The following is a 19,414-nucleotide window of genomic DNA, read 5'->3' as shown; positions in this document are numbered from 1 at the left end:
AATGCAGATGAAAGACATTGCTGTTAATTTATATTTCCAGCTAGAATCGAGTTTCATTTTCTATGCAGCAGTATTCCCTTAAGCAGCTATTTAACAGCCTAAAATGTTCATCTCTCTGGAACAGCAAGAACAATGCAGTTCACCTTCAGTACTTGCGTATGAGATAGTCTTTGTCCTTCTCAGCCCTTGAGAGAATCTGTCTTTCATTTCTTAAGAAAAACATAAAGAATCATTTTCTGAATGGCCCTTGATTTGCATTAATGATGTGCTGCAAGGAAAACTTACTTCTTCTTTACCTTGAATTTTTGTGCCTTCTTTCTTTTCTCAGATCCAAGAGGCTATTGAAACACACTTTGGCAGTCATGGCAGAAGGGCCGTGCTCTACCAGCCTCCTTCCTACAGCCAAGCCGAGCTGCAGGTTTACCAACGCATCCTCACTCAGCATCACTACACAGCTGTCGTTGCTGAAGGAAGGCTCGCTGCTGGCCCGGGGCAGGGGCTGCTACACCAAGGTTAGAATAAGAAGTAGCCATCAAAGTCATTTGCTGTGTATTCAACCATTTCTTCAATGTGCTACTGTCTTCTAAAACATTTCACAAAGCCAGATTTTTATCTTTCTTCACCTCTCTTGCATCATAGAAAACTTCTTTTTAAAAACTTCCTCCTCATTTTTCTTTAGCTGTATCTCTTTGTTCTTGGAATAATTTTGTTTTTATTTTTGTAGCACTTTGGAGTTGCATGGTTCATGCTTAAATGCTACATAAAGCATGTTTATGTTTATGAGCCTGAATACATGTTCTGCCCAGAAACAAAGTGCTCCATATTTTAAGAAAATTACCACTTCATCTGACTGCACCTAAAAAGTGTGGAAATGATTTCGAGAAGCCAGTTTAAATGTGATTTGATATTTGCTCTGAATAGCAAAGAAGTATAGGTATTTATCATTTACACTGTTCCTATTCAAGTACTTTTATTTCCATCTTTTGAATAGGAAAGTAGGAGACAAGTTTTTAAACAACTTGTTTGGAAAGAAAGTTGAGTAACTAATGAGGATCAAAAGGCAATAGCAATAATAGCTACCATTTCTTGAGCAGCTGACGCTGCGACGCATTCCATGGTTTGCTCGGCATCTGTGACCTCAGCCCCCCTGAGTGCCCTAAGAATAAGAAATATTAATTTCCTCCCAAGATTCCACAGGTGAAGTAGCTCACTATGTATTTCATACCCGATGAGCGGGATGGATGGATAGAAAGACCTATGTCCCAGCTCTCATGCTCTGCTTTCTTACCTCTCTTTAAAAATTCTTTATTTTTTTGATTATTTGGAAGCGGGGGGAGGGGAGAGGGAGGGTGAGATGAAGAGAGAAGGGGAGAGAGAGAGAGAGAGAGAGAGAATCTGAGAAAGAGATGTTTCCCATTGACTCTTCAAATGCCCACAACAACCAGGGCCATGCTAGGCGAGGCTGGCCAAGGTTGAGAGGAGGAACTCAATCCAGGTCTCCCACGTGGATTTCAGAGACCCAATGACTTTGTCCAGCACCAATTCCTTCCCCGATGTTTATTAGCCGGATCTGGAATCTGGATCAGTGCCAGAACTCAAACCCAGGAACTCCAGTGTGACATGTAGGCATCTCAAGTAGCGTCAACTGCTGTGACAAACTGCACACCACTGCTCTCTTCCCCTCTGTCCATTTGTTGCCTCAGTGTCTCTTGTGGCGCATTATTCTGCACTACTTGATCATTAGATTCATGTTGATGTAGAACACTCATTGAGCATAAGCAGATCAGATGTTTTTGTCTTTCCAATAATACATCTATTTCCTATTTATTCAAAGGTACGGGGGGAGAAGCCATTTGAATTAACTGCTAGTCTTTGGGAGGACTCGTGATACAATACGTTTTGTAACAATCTTCCATCATCATAGCATTTCTTTATCAGTTGGATGCCTCCTTGCTAATTAGTGCTGGGGAATGACAGAAGATCAGGAAGTCATTTCTGAGAAGATTTGGGGATGCTCACCCTTTACCATATTGGCAGTGAAATTACATAGCAGGCATAGCTGTAATGGAATAGAGCTGGGAAGATCTGCTTTGATGAGAAGAAGGGATCTTGCACAGTGCGCAGTATGGACCATGAGCTCACGACCTTTGTGAATTTACTGGTCCCTGCCCTTTAGTAGTATTGAAAGCTAAAGCATTGCTGGCGCTGTGGCTCAACAGGCTAATCCTCCGCCTAGCGGCGCCGGCACACCAGGTTCTAGTCCCAGTCAGGGTGCCAGATTCTGTCCCGGTTGCCCCCCTTCCAGGCCAGCTCTCTGCTGTGGCCTGGGAGTGCAGTGGAGGATGGCCCATGTGCTTGGGTCCTGCACCCGCATGGGAGACCAGGAGAAGCACCTGGCTCCTGGCTTTGGATCAGCGCGGTGCGCCGGCCGCAGTGCGCCGGCCGTGGCGGCCATTGGAGGGTGAACCAACGGCAAAGGAAGACCTTCCTCTGTGTGTCTCTCTCTCACTATCCTCTCTGCCTGTCAAAAAAAAAAAAAAAAAAAAAAAGCTAAAGCACTGAGCCTCAAGGAGCAAATGAAAAAAACCAAAAAGGACTAGGAAGGTTCTGGAATATCACATAGAGCTAAAAACAAAGTTTGCCAACCTCATAGGTTTGCTGGGATTGGCTCTATCAAGATGGACCTGTCTAAAGTTCTGTAACATTTGTAAATAATGTTAGAATCTGTTTATCAGAATAGCTGTTGATATAATAGGAAGATAAAGTGTTTCATGCTAAGTGACCCTGATGACACGATACTGTGGTCTAAATTTCCCTTACCTTCTTCATGCTGCTGCCAGCTTTCTATGGGCACCACGTAGATTATCTGCGCATTCAACTTCGGTTCAATCTCAATTTTTAGTTTTCTTCAGCTGCAAAACAGATGGATACTATCTCTCCTCTCCCTTGATGTCCCTGGGTTTGTTTTACAAGAAAAAGGAGGACTGCTTTGCAGCTTCCAGACAGCAAGGAAGTGCAGAGACAGCCTGAAGCCAAAAGTCTCTGGCAGCCAAAGGAGCTGCTGGGCCCACTGGCAGGAGATAACGATGTGGTGTCACCAGGAGTTGTCAGTGTAGATGCTGATTTGGTTCCTTTTCCCACATTCCCACAGCTTTTAATACATCGACTCCCTACCTCCTTCTTGGCGTTCTTTTACTCTCTATCATAAGATATTATTCCTGGAGAGACCTCAAGAAAGGGTAGCAATTTCACAAATTCATGAGTATGGAAAATTGAGTTTTGGTTTTTCATTTGATTTTATAGTTTTCACTCTAAGAGCAGTATGTATCAAATACTGGAAATAAAAAGCTTTGTGATTGTAATCTAACATTTCCTTGATTATTTGTCAAAGAGAAAAATATCCATTTTTAAAAATGCCACTTAATTTCCATGGCTACACCTTTAATCTACATATTATGTTTGAATTGAGGTGCTTAATGCAATAAATATTTTCCAGAATTGTGGATTTTACAGAATTTATTTTGCTTCTGTGTCACATGTTCATTTCCTGGTTATGCTACTGAATGTGTATTAACAGAATATGAAGCTGTGTGATTTATTTTGCTTCTGTGTCACAGATTCATTTCCTGGTTATGTTACCATATGAGTATTAAGAGAGTGTGGAGCTGTGTTGGCACATTTGAACTTAACCTTCCTTAGTTGATCAGCCTGGGGGGAGGGAACTCCATCAGAATGATCTAGAGCCCTAGTCCACATAGAGCTCATTCTACTATGGCAGTTTTCTACCATTTACTAACCTGTAATTTGAAAATGTTACATGAAAAACAAAATAGATACGCCCACAAATGTCACTGGTGACCCAGGTACATTTTTGACACCTTGATAAATGTATTTCCCTTATTCTACCTGCCCATTCCACCTGATTCTCTCTTATCTTCTCAACCCCACTCACTTCTACTGACCTCTAAAAGTTTTTGAGGAGAGAAAAATCATAAAAATATGAAAAGATGATAGGTCAGGCTGGCAACACTCCGCTATTAAGTATAATCTGTGCTAGTAGAGTAACATTTGGGTTTTGTTTAATTTACTCGTTTAATTCCTACTACATATTTAGCAAACACTTACTGAGAAGAAAGGCAGAAACGCTTGGGTCCTAAATTAGAAGATGGGCCTTTTTCCTCCTCGTTGATTCCATGCTGGTGATATAACAGAAGATGATGGCTGCATTGGGACAGACTATAAGGCTATGAATTTATGAGTATAGTCTTAAACAAATTAAGTTCTCTGAGTCCTAGCTCTCTTATCTGTTAAAGGTAGTAATGATATTGGCTTCAGAGTGTTAGGTGGTGAGGATTTAATGACTTTGTCCAACCCCGTCAGTGTTCTGAGAAGGGGGGGGGAGAGGGAGGGAGGGAGGGAGAAAGAGAGAGAGAGAGAGAAATATGTCAGGCAAATACTTTATCTCATTTGGTATCTATGAATGAGGTCCAGAAACACAGACATGGGCAATGCTTATATATCAAATAGGTTACTGGTTTAGGGGGTAGAAATCTTTAAAGTAAATTCTGCAAATATTTATCATTTAACTATATAGGTGTTTACAATGAGCATTTCATCTTTAAACTAATTTTGAGACCAGTATGAGGACAATTGTCTTTACAGATTTAGACCTATAAAATGTGGTGGAATTAAAGCATAATTTTAGAGTCATATAATCCTTTGATTTGAAAAAATATATCTTAAGCACCTGAATTTGTGAGAGCATATAATTATCTAAAGTAAAAGACAGAAGCCCCATTCAGTTATTCTCCCTTCTGTCATGTAGGTGCTATTTAGTAACTCAGTGCATCAGTGCATAGTAGCGTAAAGCAGAATCGATCTTTTACAGAAGTTTTGAACTTATGCCCATGGTGAAATCCAAGTAGTATGTTGTCCAAGGAACTCTCAGAGTAGCTTTTATCATTAAATCAAAATTATGATATACTCCTGAGGAGTAGTGTATATTTATGATTTTCTGTTAACTTCTGAGTACCTCTTACACTTACCAACTCTGTGTATTATAATGCATGTGAAATGCAAAATGCAAATGAAAATCTGCTGTCAAGCTACAAAATTGGAGTCATTCTTACAGTTTCAAGTGTTTTTTTTTTTTTTTAAAGAACTTGGTGGTTTTACATACAAGTGTTTTTTTTTTTTTTTTCAGAAACAAAAAAAAGTGCAAGATCAAGTTGGTTTTCTTACCAGGAGTTGGAAAACTGTCCCAAAAACCAAATCTGACCCACTTCATGCTTTTTGAGAGTTTGTTTGGAGGTTCTAGCAGGAGAACGCAGCTCCTCATATACCTTGACTGTAGACCTGTCCTCCTCTAAGTGGGGAAGGTTGTCCTCCTCCACTGAGCACGCAGCTTTGGGAGGGACCTACATGGAGTGGAGAGGAAGGAAGGGGACACCTGCCTAGCCAACCAGATCAGCCGAACCAACCTGGTGACCAATGGGGTGCCAGATGTCACAGCCACATAGCTCTCACATCCACTTCATGCTTTTGTAAATAAAGTTTTATGGGACACAGCCACAACTCATTTCTTTTGTTCTGCCTTTAGATACAGTGGCACAGCTGTTACTTGCAATACAGACTGTATGGCAAAGTCCCAAATATTTGTTATTGGTCCCTTTACACAAAAACTTTGCTGATGCTTATATAGGGACTATTCTATGTAACTTGATCCTAGATGAAGGCGATGATTGAAGTCCAGGATTGAAATGATTAGGTTTAAAATTTACAGTAAAACACATTCAAAAATTACTTGATGGTTTGTAAGAAAATGAAATTACTAAAGTAAATGCCCAAAAAGAAATGCTAAAAGCATTTAGAAATGCTAAAATAAAATAGGACTATCCAAGTTGGATATTCCTCTTAACTACTTTAATTTTAACTTAGTTTTACCATAATTTTCACTTAGTTTTAGTTTTGAGCCTCTGAGTGTCACTAAACTAGTAAGACAACACAATTCCTCTCCCTAACTTCCCACACATCCAAATTAATACTTGAAGAGAGTATTAATTAAGCAGCAGCAAGTTAGTAATGGATCATGGACCAGAGCAGCATTTTGTATTGCAAATGCAATGGCGGTCTCGTATTAGTTCATACAGCAGTCTTTGAATAAGGACAGAGAGTACATCATTGCAGTACAATAGAGTGAAGACATTTCCATGAAAGGTTAGAGTTAATACCAAGACAGATACTACTTAGCGGTATTTTCATTGATATTAAATTTGACATATTGTGTTCTGGAGAATGATATTTTAAGTAATGCTGCTTCATAGGTTTTTTTCCCCCATAAAAAGGACACTCTAATTTACTGTAATGTATTATTGCGATATACTATTAATTAAAAATAATTAATATAGAGAGATACAGATCATTACTTGATGTTGTGGAAAATATATTGAAAAACAAAAACCTATGTTCTTCCACTTATCATTTAATGGATTTCTATCCCCCTATATTTTTATTTGCACTGCATTATACTTTTTAAAATCTTCAATATATTGGTGTATCAGTTGAAATTTAATCTTAACTTTGAAGGTTTATTTATAATGGTAACTTGCCAAAAGCTGTTTCTGAAGTTTGTATGGAAAAGAAACATCTACTACAGTTTAGTCGTAACTTTTGTAATGGAAAACATATTTCAATTTTTTGTATTAAAAATAAGCTTTAAGGAAGTTCAAATTAGAAAAAAATTATTAATTTGAGAGGCAGAAAGACAAAGACAGATGTGCAGAGAGAGAGAGAGCTCTCATTTGCTGATTCATTTCTCAAATGCCTGCAGTAGCTAGGACTGCATTGGTAGTGAAGCCAGAAGCAAGAAACTCAATTCAGGTCTCCCAGGTGGGTTTGAGAAGCCCATCTCCACTGCCTCCTAGGGTCTGCATAGAGCTGGAAGCTGGAGTCAGGAGCTGATGCTGGGAATTGAACCCAGGTACCTCCATGTGGGACATAGGTCGTCTTAACTGCTGAGCTAAATGCCCCCTCCAAGGAGGTTCAGATTTAAATTACTCATAAGTAGGAAGAGCTTAACTACAAATATTGATTTCTTGGAGAAGGATTAGGTAGTGGTAATTAAAAAGTATAATCTTTGGAATAAGACAGAAGCTTGGTTGAAGTCCCTGGTGTTAGATTCTAATGGTTACATAACCTTGGTTAAGTTACTTAACCTCTCAAAGCCTCAATTTTCTTATCAGCAAATTGTTTTTTTTTCTTTTTTTAAAGATTTGTTTATTTATTTGAGAGGCAGAATTACAGACAGAGAGGGAGAGACAGACAGATCTTTCATCCACTGGTTCATTCCCCAAATGGCTACAATGGCTGGAGCTGGGTCAGACAGAAGCCAGGTGCCAAGAGCTTCTTCTAGTTCTCCCACATGAGTGCAGGGGCCCAGCCACTTGGTCCATCTTCTGCTTTTTCCCAGTGCATTAGCAGGGAGCTGAATCAGAAGTGGAGCAGCCAGGACTTGAACTGGTGTCCATATGGGACGCCAGCACCACAGGCAGAGGCTTAACCTACTATGCCACAGCACTGGTCCCAGTTGATTGTTTTGAGAATGGCATACATAGTAAGCATCACTTAAATGGGAGCTAATATGCTAGTGCTGTCAATACGATTTTCCTCTGTAGGGAGGTATATTTAAAATACGAAGTAGTGTAACAGTGCTGCTGCTGGATATTATTGTGGGTTAAAAAGTACTTGGTAGATATCTTTTGAGTCAGATTATCTCAATTTATATGTTCTCATTAAAAGATCTGGATGATAAACCCTTCTGAAATTTTGACATATACTGTCTTGAATCATTTCCTTAAAAAAAAATCTTAAATAAAAAAAAATCCTTAAGTACCTTAGGTTCAGTACCATGTCATTTCTGCATTTCACTTAACTCCATGCCTTCCACATAGGGGCATGCAATAAATATTTATTAAATGCATGAATAAATGAAGATAAATTAGTGCTCCAACATTTAGATGCTTTATACAGTGAAGACCTCAGGAAATTCACATTAAAACTTGGTTTGTAAACTTTTTGTTTTTATAAAGCTTCAGAAGAGCACTGATATTATACTCATACTCATATCTGTTTTCATAACAAAGATAATAGAGCCCTAGTATTGGATGACTATGATTCTGGACTGCTGGAGTTTTTCATTGCTTAGGTCCATTTTCAGATTTTGACTCTTTCCTTACTTTCTTTTTAAAAATGTATTTATTTACTTGAAAGTCAGAGTCACACAGAGAGAGAAGGAGAGGCAGAGAGAGAGAGAGAGAGAGAGAGAGAGAGAGTGAACCATCCGCTGGTTCACTCCCCAGATGGCTGCAACTATCGGAGCTGTGCCATTCTGAAGCCAGGAGCCAGGAGCTTCTTCCAGGTCTCCCACATGGACGCAGGGGCCCAAAGACTTGGGCCATCTTCCACTGCCCTCCCAGGCCATAGCAGAGAGCTGGATGGGAAGTGGAGCAGCCGGGACTCAAACCGGCGCCCATATGGGATGCTGGCAATGCAGGCGGTGGCTTTACCAGCTATACCACAGTGCTGGCCCCTCTTTCCTTACTTTCAAGTTCCCCATCACAGTTACCAGTGTTGTCAACCTGTGGTTTTAGGGGTTGGTGCTATGAACTTTGCATAGGGACATACTTAAAAAGTCTGAGCCGATAGAACAGAACAGGAGATAGATTTGTGGTCTGTGCTTGGAGGTGATAATTGATTCACTGAAAGTTTAATATTCAATAAAGTGATGCAACACATAGTGTTTCCCAAAGATGATCTCCAGTAACAAACACATAAAGTGTGTCTCTTTTGAAGTTTGTGAACATAGAAAGCAGTAAGGGGAAATAGTAAAAAGCTCCACTACATCACTGAGGTCCCGACTGGGTCCTCTACATGCTATCCTCTAATTCTTTTCTCAGAATAAAGAAAGTACTCATAGCTATGCTCTTCCAGTCCTTTGCTTGGAAAAGTATGTCTTATGACAGGATTTTTAAAAATTCATTCATTTATTTGAGAGGCGGAGTTACCGTCATAGAGGGAGAAACAGAGAAAGATCTTCCATTCACTGGTTCAATAAAAAAAATAAGATAATTTTGTTTGGCTCCCCAGGTAGCTGCAACAGCTGAGACTGGCTAAAGCCAGGAGCCAGGAGCTTCATCCAGTTGCCCACATGGGTGGCAGGGGCTTAAACATTTAAGCTGTATCCCGCTGCTTTTCCAAGGCCATTAGCAGGAAGCTGGATCAGAAGTCGAGCAGCTGGGATATGAACCAGCACCCATATGGAATGCCAATGTTGCAAGAAATGGCTTAACATTTTATGCCACAGTGCTAGCCCAAACCCGGGATTTTTATCATATGTAGTTTGTTGAAGAAAATGATAGATGTACCATGAAATTATTCCCTTTTATATCATCCAGGAACTGTTTAGTAAACCATTGTTTTAGTTCCTACAATGGTATAGTAGCCTAAAAGTTTTTAACCTTCTCCCAGGTTGTGTCTAAGTAATAAGTAGCTCAAAAGACTGGCACACATTCTCTGTTTTTATCATTGTCTCAGAATTATTCATGTATCCTCGAAGGGGGAGTGTTTCTACAGTTGCAGCCAAAGCCAGAACCAAAGCAGGAAGGAGTAACTCAATGGCTCCCATGAAAGTGAATATTTCAGGGAGGCTGTGCAAGTAGTGGGGCCAGTATCTTCATACTCCCATCGCTCAATGAATTAATTGAATAACAGGTTGATTTGTAGTAACTCTAGAAGGCATAGGTAGGACCAATGTAAGAATGTAAGTTGTCCAGGCCTGGAATAGCCCGTCTCAGAAATAGTTTTGCAGGAAAACAGGAAGCCCAGAATGCTGCTAATGGTGTTTTACGTTATACAGAAGAGTGAGGACAATTACTACCAAAGCCATCTTCAGCTCCACAGTCAAGTTCACAGTTCTATGATGCAATATATCGTTTGTAGAGAACCAGAGAAAGCAGGACACACAATTTAATCTGCAACATTATAGGGATGCCTTTTCTTTAGTCTTTTTTCCCCCCTTCCCTGTACTCTGCTGTTGTATGGGCAGAAGGAAGAACAGGAAGCAAGAGTGGAGAGGCATCAGCCTGGACCACATTTGGAGGCCATCCCCTTTGGCTAGTGATGCAGGTTTACTGCAGATGCTGCTTCTGATAACTTAGAACTCTACTCATAACTTGGAGCCTAATAAACTCCTTTACTTCTCATGTCTTTTCACTGCCAGCCCCCACCAGCACCCTGCTGCTTTCCTGAGTTTAATTTGCTTTGTGACTATTTAGCAGGAAGACAGAAGAGTAAAGGTCACATTTAAAAGCCACGGCATGTTTTGCCTTATTGGTGTTTTGCCTAGAACACGTCTGACATACCGTTTTTATTATGCAAGTAATAGGCTCTTGGACAGTATCAGAAGGGCTTCTGTGCTTTAGTTAATCAAACTGGAGGAAAAAAAGAAATTGAATCAAAGAAACTTATGAGTTTGCACCATTCTATTTTATTGTATTATGACACACAGTAATTGTGTGCTCAGGTTTATTGTTATTTTCCTCAGTGCTTATAGAATTACTGATATATTTACAACCAAACAGAATTTATTCTGTAATTGGCACTGCAGCTCACAGAATGTTTATTTAACCTTAACTCAGCTGAGTTGTTTATACTATGAGTTCAATTTAATTTTTGAAAAAAAAAGTTTCTTATTTATAAAAGTTGAGCTTGGAGCATTCTGATGTTTCCTTTACCCTCCACTGTGCAAAGAGAACAAAAAGCCAGTGTCTCGTGTTTAACTCCAAAGAAGCTAAACGCTTCCTTAAGTGGGTTACTTCTTAAAATCGAAAATGGCAACCAGATGTTTACTGAAATCCCTTGCATTCCTCCTTGAAGCCTAGCTTCTTTCTAATTGTTTGATCTTTTTAAGTCTCATAGAAACCAGATTCTGTACTTGAATTTTACAAAGCTGGGAAATGTTTAATATAACTTTGAAGATATGTTTTCGAACTATTTTGTTAAATGTATTTTCTTCTACTTGTGTTTTTAAAAAAGGATACAGCATTTAAATTTTAATGAGTTATTTATTTCAAGTCATTGTTTTTTCATATATCTTTCGCAGGGAAAAGACTGTTTCTTTATTTAAAAAAATAAGATAGTTTTGTTTGGTTTTTGCCACAGACTGAACTGTGCTTTGAAGAGCAGATTTATTCTGTAAAAATAAGTAATATCCATATTATATTTAGATTGGGGAGAGAAAAGTAAACTCCTTCATATGAGACCTTTCAAGGCACAGTGTTTGTGGGTTAAGCAAAAAGAGGTGTATGGACTCCAGATGTAGTGTTTACTATGCTGCTGCATTATCAGATTTAGCTGCTTGAAATATTTTTGACATTTTTCTCAGCTCAGGAGGAGTTGGAGAACATTTAGCCGTATTTCCAAGATGACCTTTTACTTAGTTTAGTCTTTTTGTCACTTTTACTTCTACTGTCAATATTATAAAAGTTGTTGAGACTTCCAAATCATTCCATTTTTCAGATTTGACTTTTCCCAAGCTAATTACTGATTTTCCTTGGATATTCTCTATGATCTTTCATCATCTGTTTTGCTCAAATCACTTTCCCCTAACAGCATCTCTCTGTGGATGTTCAAGCTACAGTTTGAGAAACAAAGACTTAAGAAAAAATGGACATTTTTTCCTTAAGAATCTCTCTCTCTTGAACTCTCTAATGTCCGACTTTCACCCCCCACCCACCTCCTAAAACTGTCCTTTCAAAATTTACCAAGAAACTACTTTTTGTTAGGAAATCCCATCATGGTGATTACAGTTGCATTATTCTTGGTCTAAGAGTAGATTTGAGCATGAGTAGAATGTTAATGTTTCCTAAGAGTTACGTAATTTTTACAAACTTATCAATTGGGCAGTGATGTGAATTCACAGAGGTGATTTCTCAATTCCCCTGTCTTACTGTAGCCGTGTTTTGCAAATGTGGTGGATGCATGGCCAGCAGCATGAACGCTTGTCCCTGCACTGAGTAGGGCTCGGCGTACAAACCCTTTCCTCTATTCCTTAATGCTGCCTTACCCTGCTGCTTCTAGTTTTCCAACTCCTCTTTCTTTGTCCCCAGTAATCTCTTTTTCTCCCTCCTCTTTTTTTTTTTTTTTTTTTTTTTTTTTACAGGCAGAGTAGACAGTGAGAGAGAGATACAGAGAGAAAGGTCTTCCTTTTATGTTGGTTCACCCCCCAATGGCTGCTGTGGCGGGCGCACCGTGCTGATCCGAAGCCAGGAGCCAGGTGCTTCTTCCTGATCTCCCATGTGGATGCAGGGCCCAAGCACTTGGGCCATCCTCCACTGCACTCCTGGGCCACAGTAGAGAGCTGGACAGGAAGAGGGGCAACTGGGACAGAATCCGGTGCCCCGACCGGGACTAGAACCCAGTATGCTGGCACCACAGGCGGAGGATTAACCTATTGAGCTGCGGCGCCGGCCTCCTCCTCCTCTCTTGATCCTCCATCAAGACATTTTCCTCCACTAAAAATTCAGTAACTCCTAATATATGAACTATATATAAATAACTATATATAACTATATGTGTATATATAACTATATATATATATATATATATATATATATATATATATAACACTCCTTATTAGTGTCAAACTCTAGTCAGTCCCCCATAGGCAGAATTTTGAAAATCAAGGTTTTCTGGTGACCTGAGAGATATTGTCATGTGTGTGTCCCATTGCCTCCGTATGCATGACGTGTTGCTGATATCCCCATTCCAGGAATGCTGACCTTGCTCGATGTGCCTCTGTTGCTTGCTCACCCTCGCTCGACCTCATGGGCTCTCAGGCTCCCTGACAGATCCTCGTGTCCATCCATCATGACCCACATCTGTCCACATGCCCACAGCATGTGCTCTGCCCTGCCAGGCCTCCAGCTTCCTTACAGTTCCTTTTCCTTTCTCCTGTGCCATCTCAGTAGCTGCTAAATAATCCTCTATCATCCTTGAGAAACAGACACAGAAGAAGGGGCTTCCGAAACTTGGTGGACATGCACATCAGTTCATAATTCCATTTTTTCCCTGAAAACATTCTGAAGGTCCCTTGTATTTCTTGGCCCAGCATTCAGCATTGCCCACGCTGTGGTGTCAGATCCTTCCACGTCCCTGCTGGCACCATGGTTCTCAGGCCTGCTCATACACTTCAGTTACTTAAGGAACTGAAAAAATTTAAATTCCAATGCATAGGCCCCACTGCAGAAAATGAAACCAGAATTTTGAAAATATTTATTTATTTATTTGAGGCTGAAGGTAGATATGAACATGATCATTGTTAAAAATACCTTCCCAGGTGGTAGTAGCTGGTGCCCCTGGGGGAGGACTGCAGTCACTGGGCTCCTCACTTTCTCTAGCTGTGTTTCAGAGCTTTCCACCTTGCACTGCCATTGAGGATTTATTCCCTAGAGTCCCCTCCTTCCTGCCATTTCTTAAAGTTCAAGTGAATATATCAATTCCTCTGTGTATGCCCCCTCAAACTAGAAATGGTTTGCAAATTCTGTGAAATCCCATCACACATTATTCATGGATTTTGGATGCCTAGAGTGTGTGTGTGTGTGTGTGTTTTGTAATTTTCGTGTGTTCTTCTCATGGCTTCTGTATTACAAACTGAAACTCAAGGAATGTTTCCTTTACCTACTCATATGCTCACAGAATGTGCCAATGAAATACATGAACAATTGAAAAAATAAACTTACAACTACACTAATAAAACAGCTGAAGTTTCTTTCAGATGTTCAAGCACTATTGTCTTCTTTGGTGTTTGGGGAAAATTAATGATCATGAGAGGAAACAGTTGTATAGCAGAACAAAAGGGAGCTTGGGTCTGAGCACAATCAACTGAAGAATGGAGTTTACATGCCCCTGCCACTTGAGGAGGTTCTCTGTAACCTTCCTCTGATCTGCCCAGGGAGGGATGTCTGCATTTTCAAAGAAAGAAGAATGGTGGACTTTGAACTAGTGGTTGGGATACCAGTTAAGATGCCAATCTCCCTTGTTTGAGTGCATGGGTTCAATTGTGAGATTCTGAATCCAGCTTCCTGCTAATGCACACCCTGAAAGGTGATGGTTCAAGTGCTTGGTTTCCTGCTACTGATGTGGGAGGCCTGGATTGAGTTCCTGAATCTTGGCTTCAGCCCTAGCCTAGCCCTGGGTGTTGTGGACATTTGGGAAGTAAATCAGTAGGTAGAGGATTCCTGTTGCTTTCTGACTTAGAGAGAGTAATTCCACCAACAAATTAAAAATAACATTTTAATAATAACAATTTGTTTCAGCTCTTTGTAGAAAGAAAAATGTGAAAGTCATGTGTGAACCTCATCATTTATACAACAAAATGTTCCATTTAAAGTGGAGAACTCTTGGAATTTAAAAAATCTTGTTTAGCATTCCACCTCCTTATCTGGGTGACCAAGCAAATGATTAAGGGATATGGAAAGAAGAGAGGTCTCTGACGCCTGGGAGGGGGCTGCATATCTCATGACTAACTCTGTATTCTGTAATCAAAATAAGGCAAAGGGAGACTCTGGTATGAATTCTTGCTAATGAACTTATTTGGTGACGCTCCACCACAGTATCTATTGGTTACTAGGATGGTTTTTCTCAAACCTGGCATACACTGAAATGTCTGTAAGGCTTGCTAAGTCACAAATTATTGGGCTGCACTCACAGTTAATCTGATTCAGTAAGAATGGGGAGACAGGTTAAGAATTTGTATTTCTTTTCTCTTTATTTAAAGATTTATTTTTTTGAAAGACAGAGTTAGAGACAAGTAGAGGCAGAGAGAGAGAGAGAGAGATCTTCCATCCACTGGTTCACTCCCCAAATGACTGCAGTGGCCAGGGCTGGACTAGGTCTAAGCCAGGAGTCAGGAACTTCATGCAGGTCTCCCATGTGGGTGCAGGGACCCAATGGGACGGACCCGTGGGCCGTCTTCTGCTGCTTAATCCTCTATGCCACAATGCCAGTCTCCAGAATTTGGATTTCTAGCAGGTTTCCCGGAGATGCTAATGTGCTGGCCCCCGGGACCATCTGCTGAGAATCACTGTGCTGGTGGGCACTTTGTTGTTGTGGCTCTTTAACTGGTCTTCTAAAAGCACAAAGAAGTTCCACCCATGTGCTATTTAAGTAGTTAGTGGAAAAACAACTCCCCGTTTGCCTCAGCAGGATCCTGACTCAGCCTGTCACACTGGTGAAAGGCTGTACTACTACATGTATATAGATGCTAAATCCTTTAATATTATCAGATGACTTGTAAAGCTTTGGTGTATGTTAGCTTAATTCTTACAGTCAAAGCCAAAACATATCTCATTTGAAAATGATAGCAACAGGCAGTTAAATTTCAACTCTTTTTGAATATATTGGACTTGCTGGAAGGTAGTAGGATAAAGGCAAAAATATGTAGCCATTATTAATCTCAAATGATAATCATGGGTTCCCCAGGCTGGCCTTGCAGCATAGAAGGTAAAGCCCATATGGGTGCTGATTCGTGTTCTGGCTGCCCCACTTCCAATCCAGCTCCCTGCTAATGGCCTGGGAGAAACGTGGAAAATGGCAAAAGTGCTTAGGCCTCTACCACCCACGTGGGAGAAGCTCCTGGCTTCTGCCTGGCTCAACCCTTGCTGTTGTGGCCACTTGTGGGAGTGAACCAGCAGATGGATCTCTCTGCCTCTCCCTAACTCTACCTCTCTCTCTCTCTCTCTCTCTCCCCCTCTCCCTCTCCCTCTCTCTCTACATATATATATGTGTGTGTGTGTATGTGTGTGTACACACACACACATATATATATATATATCTTCATCTCTCTGTAACTCTGACTTTCATATAAATAAATAAATAGTCTTAAAAGAAAAGATCATGGTCCTCAAAGACCAGCAAAAGAAGAACATCAGCCCAGGGTGCATTGTCCATGTGAGACCATGACTAAGGTACTTAATTTCTCATGACTAAGATACTTGCGTTTCCAGTGTTTCACTGTTGTAAATAATGCAATAGCAACATTAGTGTGAGTAAGTCTTTGTCCATGTTCCTAATTAAGTTTTGCATCCATCTCTCTAATTAAAATTGCTAGAATGCAGAGTAAGAATAATTTTTAAATATCTTCTTTCATGTTGTAAAAATTTTACCTGAAAAGGCTAAAACAATTGGCATCAGCCACACAAGACATTTTCCATCTCATTAAACTTTACCTATATCAAAACTCTCATTTTAATAAATGAGGCTGTTTGAAGATTGAGAATTTGACCTGTTATTCTATGGAAATACAATTCAAAAACCTAAGTTCACAGTTGTAGTATCAAAGCGGCAAAGGTTCTTCTGGAAAACTGATGCTTGCATCCTAGTAGGGATGCTGGGACTGCCAGAACAGTAATCTGAGGGCTTGTTCAGAGAGCCAACGTATCAGGAAAAATGAGTGCTTGTGCTTTTATTGGTTTGTTTACTGAAATATTCATGTCCATTATTTGTCTTTGTTTACTGAAATATTCATGTCCGTTATTTGTCTATCTTCAGGAGAAATAGCATATTAAATTGTATCAGCAAGATCTGATTTTGTGGGGTGCTTGAAGTCTTTAATTCATAACTGTGCACAGCATGATTATAGCATGATGAGACAGTCTTGTTTCTTGTTTTATGGAAAGGAATCCTTTTACCTTGTCACATTGAGTACTTTTAAGGCACTCTATCTTACCTCAAAGACATTTTGAATTTTAAGAGGATTGAGATCTAGGTTACTTTTGTATACATTTTCATTTCTTCATAACATTTTATTGGAGTTTTGCAGGGCTTTGAAAGATTTACAGTGTATAAAAAGACAATGTCTGCTTTCCCATAGAGAACATTTTCTTACCAGAATGCATATTCTAACTTCGTTTTAGAAAATGGTTCTCTTGTTTCTAAAGATGTTACATATTTATTGGTGGAACACTCAAATGAATGTTGAGAAATATAAAGATGAAAGTGAAAATTACTCCAGATTCTACCACCCAGAGCAACATGGTTAACAGTTTTGTGTTTGTTTCCGGGCAGCACACCCACCCACCCACCTACACACCCACACATACTTACACATTCACATGTACATGTGCACACATACTCACACATACATATATACACACACACATACCTTTATTTCCTGCTCTTTGGCCTCCTACCTGTTCACAACCACAATATGATAAAAGTCTTGCCATCTGAACATAGTGGTTAAACATTTTAATACATTTCCAAATCAACAGATTTCAGACAGCCTTTATGGAGTAGCAACTCCATCAAGATCCAACAGGGTTGAAAAGGGTATAGCCACACTAACTTAAGCTGCTCTGTAATGTGAGAAGAACAAAGGAAGCTCTGCATTTCCAGCGGTCTGACTGATGGAAATTTTGAGTGAATAAGTGAAGTAAAAAACAAAGCAAAAACAATGAAGACCCTGTGAGACAAGAGGAGAGAAGGCAGACAGCTGCAAGTCAGCCATGTGGCACGGCCAGTTGCAGTCTGTGGGCTGCCATCTTAACATGCCAAGGTAGGAAGAAATTGCATCATGCCCCACCATATGCCGTTTTAGCTCAGAGGGAATTCCACAGTCACTCATTGACTTATACTTCAGCGTGAAGAGCTGACTGGGGTCTGAGCAACTGCTGGGCTTGGAGCAGGGAAGCCGACTTGCTCCCTTCCCCTCCCCACCCCTGCAGAGTTCCATACTCGGCTGTGCAAAATTGGGCTGTGGGCCTCTGTTCTCCAACCACCATCATACTCAGAGTCAGGGCAATGTTTGGGGCAAAGGACAGATCCCCTGCATCCTACAACTATGGGAGTTTGGAGGCATTATTCCCAGAGCTACACTTACACACTCTACATCAGCAAAGGGGATTCACCTTAGCTTCTAGGGGCTAAAACTAGAAGGAGCCCATAAAATATTTGCTCCCACTCTGGGAGATCTGGGTAATGATCCAGCTATACCCTGCAACAACACCAGGACTGTAACAATTCATTCTAAATTTCTCAGTACCACTGGAATCCACCCTGTGGACAGAGGGAAGAACCTACTTGCATTCCACCTCTCTACACTCATATCCTCCAGAGTAAAATCTCCTGTACACTTTGTAGTTACCTTGTAGGAATGGAGCATTGTCTAGTACACATTCCGTATTTTTAGGACTAGAGCTGTTGGTATTGTAAGTCAGAGCACCAGTTGGACTCTCCTAATAGGACCTGGGGAAGGGTCCATTAACAGTCCTAGAGCCAGAGAAATTGATGCCACAAGTCCTGGAATCACTCAGGCTTGCTAGTAGACATGGGGGCAGCCATCCTTGATCCCCTCAGCACCAAGAACATGGCCCTGGCCATCACATTCACCAGAAAAACGGACAATGATCTCCCTGTGGACCAAAGATACACACCCAAGGAAACCCTTATTCATCACAATGAACTGAAACAGACTATGCCACTGTGTCACTTATAGACACAGCTGATATTAAGATAGAACGAATCACTCAGAGACTGCATCCTGGGCTCACCTAGAACCAAAGCCAAAGCAACAAGCCAAGTGACACATTGTATTCCAGCTAAATCATAAATTCTTTACAATAAAACCTACCCCATAAAGAAGAAGGGAGAAAGAAACCAGATGGGCAGACATCAATGTAGAGACACAGGAGTCATGAAGAAGCAAGGTAGCATGACACCTCTAAAAGAACACAACGCTCCTCCAGAATTAGATCCTGAACTGCAGGAAGTCTATGAAATGACAGATATAGAATTCAAAATAATGATTGTAAGGAAACTCAGTGAGATGCAAGAGAATACAGATAGACAGATTAAAAAAAAAGAGGAAATCAATGGCTGACATTTCAAAATATGGTAAGGAGATAGAATTCACTAAGAAGAATCAAATAGAGGGGCCGGTGCCATGGCTCACTTGGTTAATCCTCTGCCTGCAGTGCTGGCATCCCATATGGGCACCGGGTTCTAGTCGCGGTTGCTCCTCTTCCAGTCCAATTCACTGCTGTGGCCCAGGAAGGCAGTGGAGGATGGCCCAGGTGCTTGGGCCCCTGCACCTACATGGGAAACCAGGAGGAAGCATCTGGCTCCTAGGCTTTGGATTGGTGTAGCTCCGGCCGTAGCGGCCACTTGAGGGGTGAACCAATGGAAGGAAGACCTTTCTCTCTGTCGATCTCTCACTGTCTAATTCTATCTGTCAAATAAATAAATAAAAACAAAAGTTTAAAAAAAATTTAAAAAAAGAAGAACCAAATAGAAATTTTGGAGACGAAATCTTTAATCAGTGAAATAAAAAATATGATTGAGAGCTTTAATAGCAGAATAC

At 40.4% G+C, this 19,414-nt stretch overlaps 1 protein-coding gene across 2 annotated transcripts in view; it reads left to right on the top strand.

Annotated features, from left to right (window-relative positions):
• The window catches only part of CPED1 (cadherin like and PC-esterase domain containing 1), a 328,108-nt gene that overhangs the window by 29,945 nt on the left and 278,749 nt on the right, over positions 1-19,414 (top strand). For both annotated transcript variants that reach the window (XM_062206775.1, XM_062206743.1), the window contains exon 2: positions 329-512. In XM_062206775.1, coding sequence (XP_062062759.1) covers positions 329-512 — 184 coding nt within the window. The remainder of the gene's footprint in view (positions 1-328; positions 513-19,414) is intronic.

Source organism: Lepus europaeus, chromosome 1 (assembly GCF_033115175.1).
Source record: "Lepus europaeus isolate LE1 chromosome 1, mLepTim1.pri, whole genome shotgun sequence".
Classification (NCBI taxonomy): domain Eukaryota; kingdom Metazoa; phylum Chordata; class Mammalia; order Lagomorpha; family Leporidae; genus Lepus; species Lepus europaeus.
Note: the sequence above shows the minus strand (reverse complement) of the source record. Positions and strands in the feature narration are given on the sequence as shown.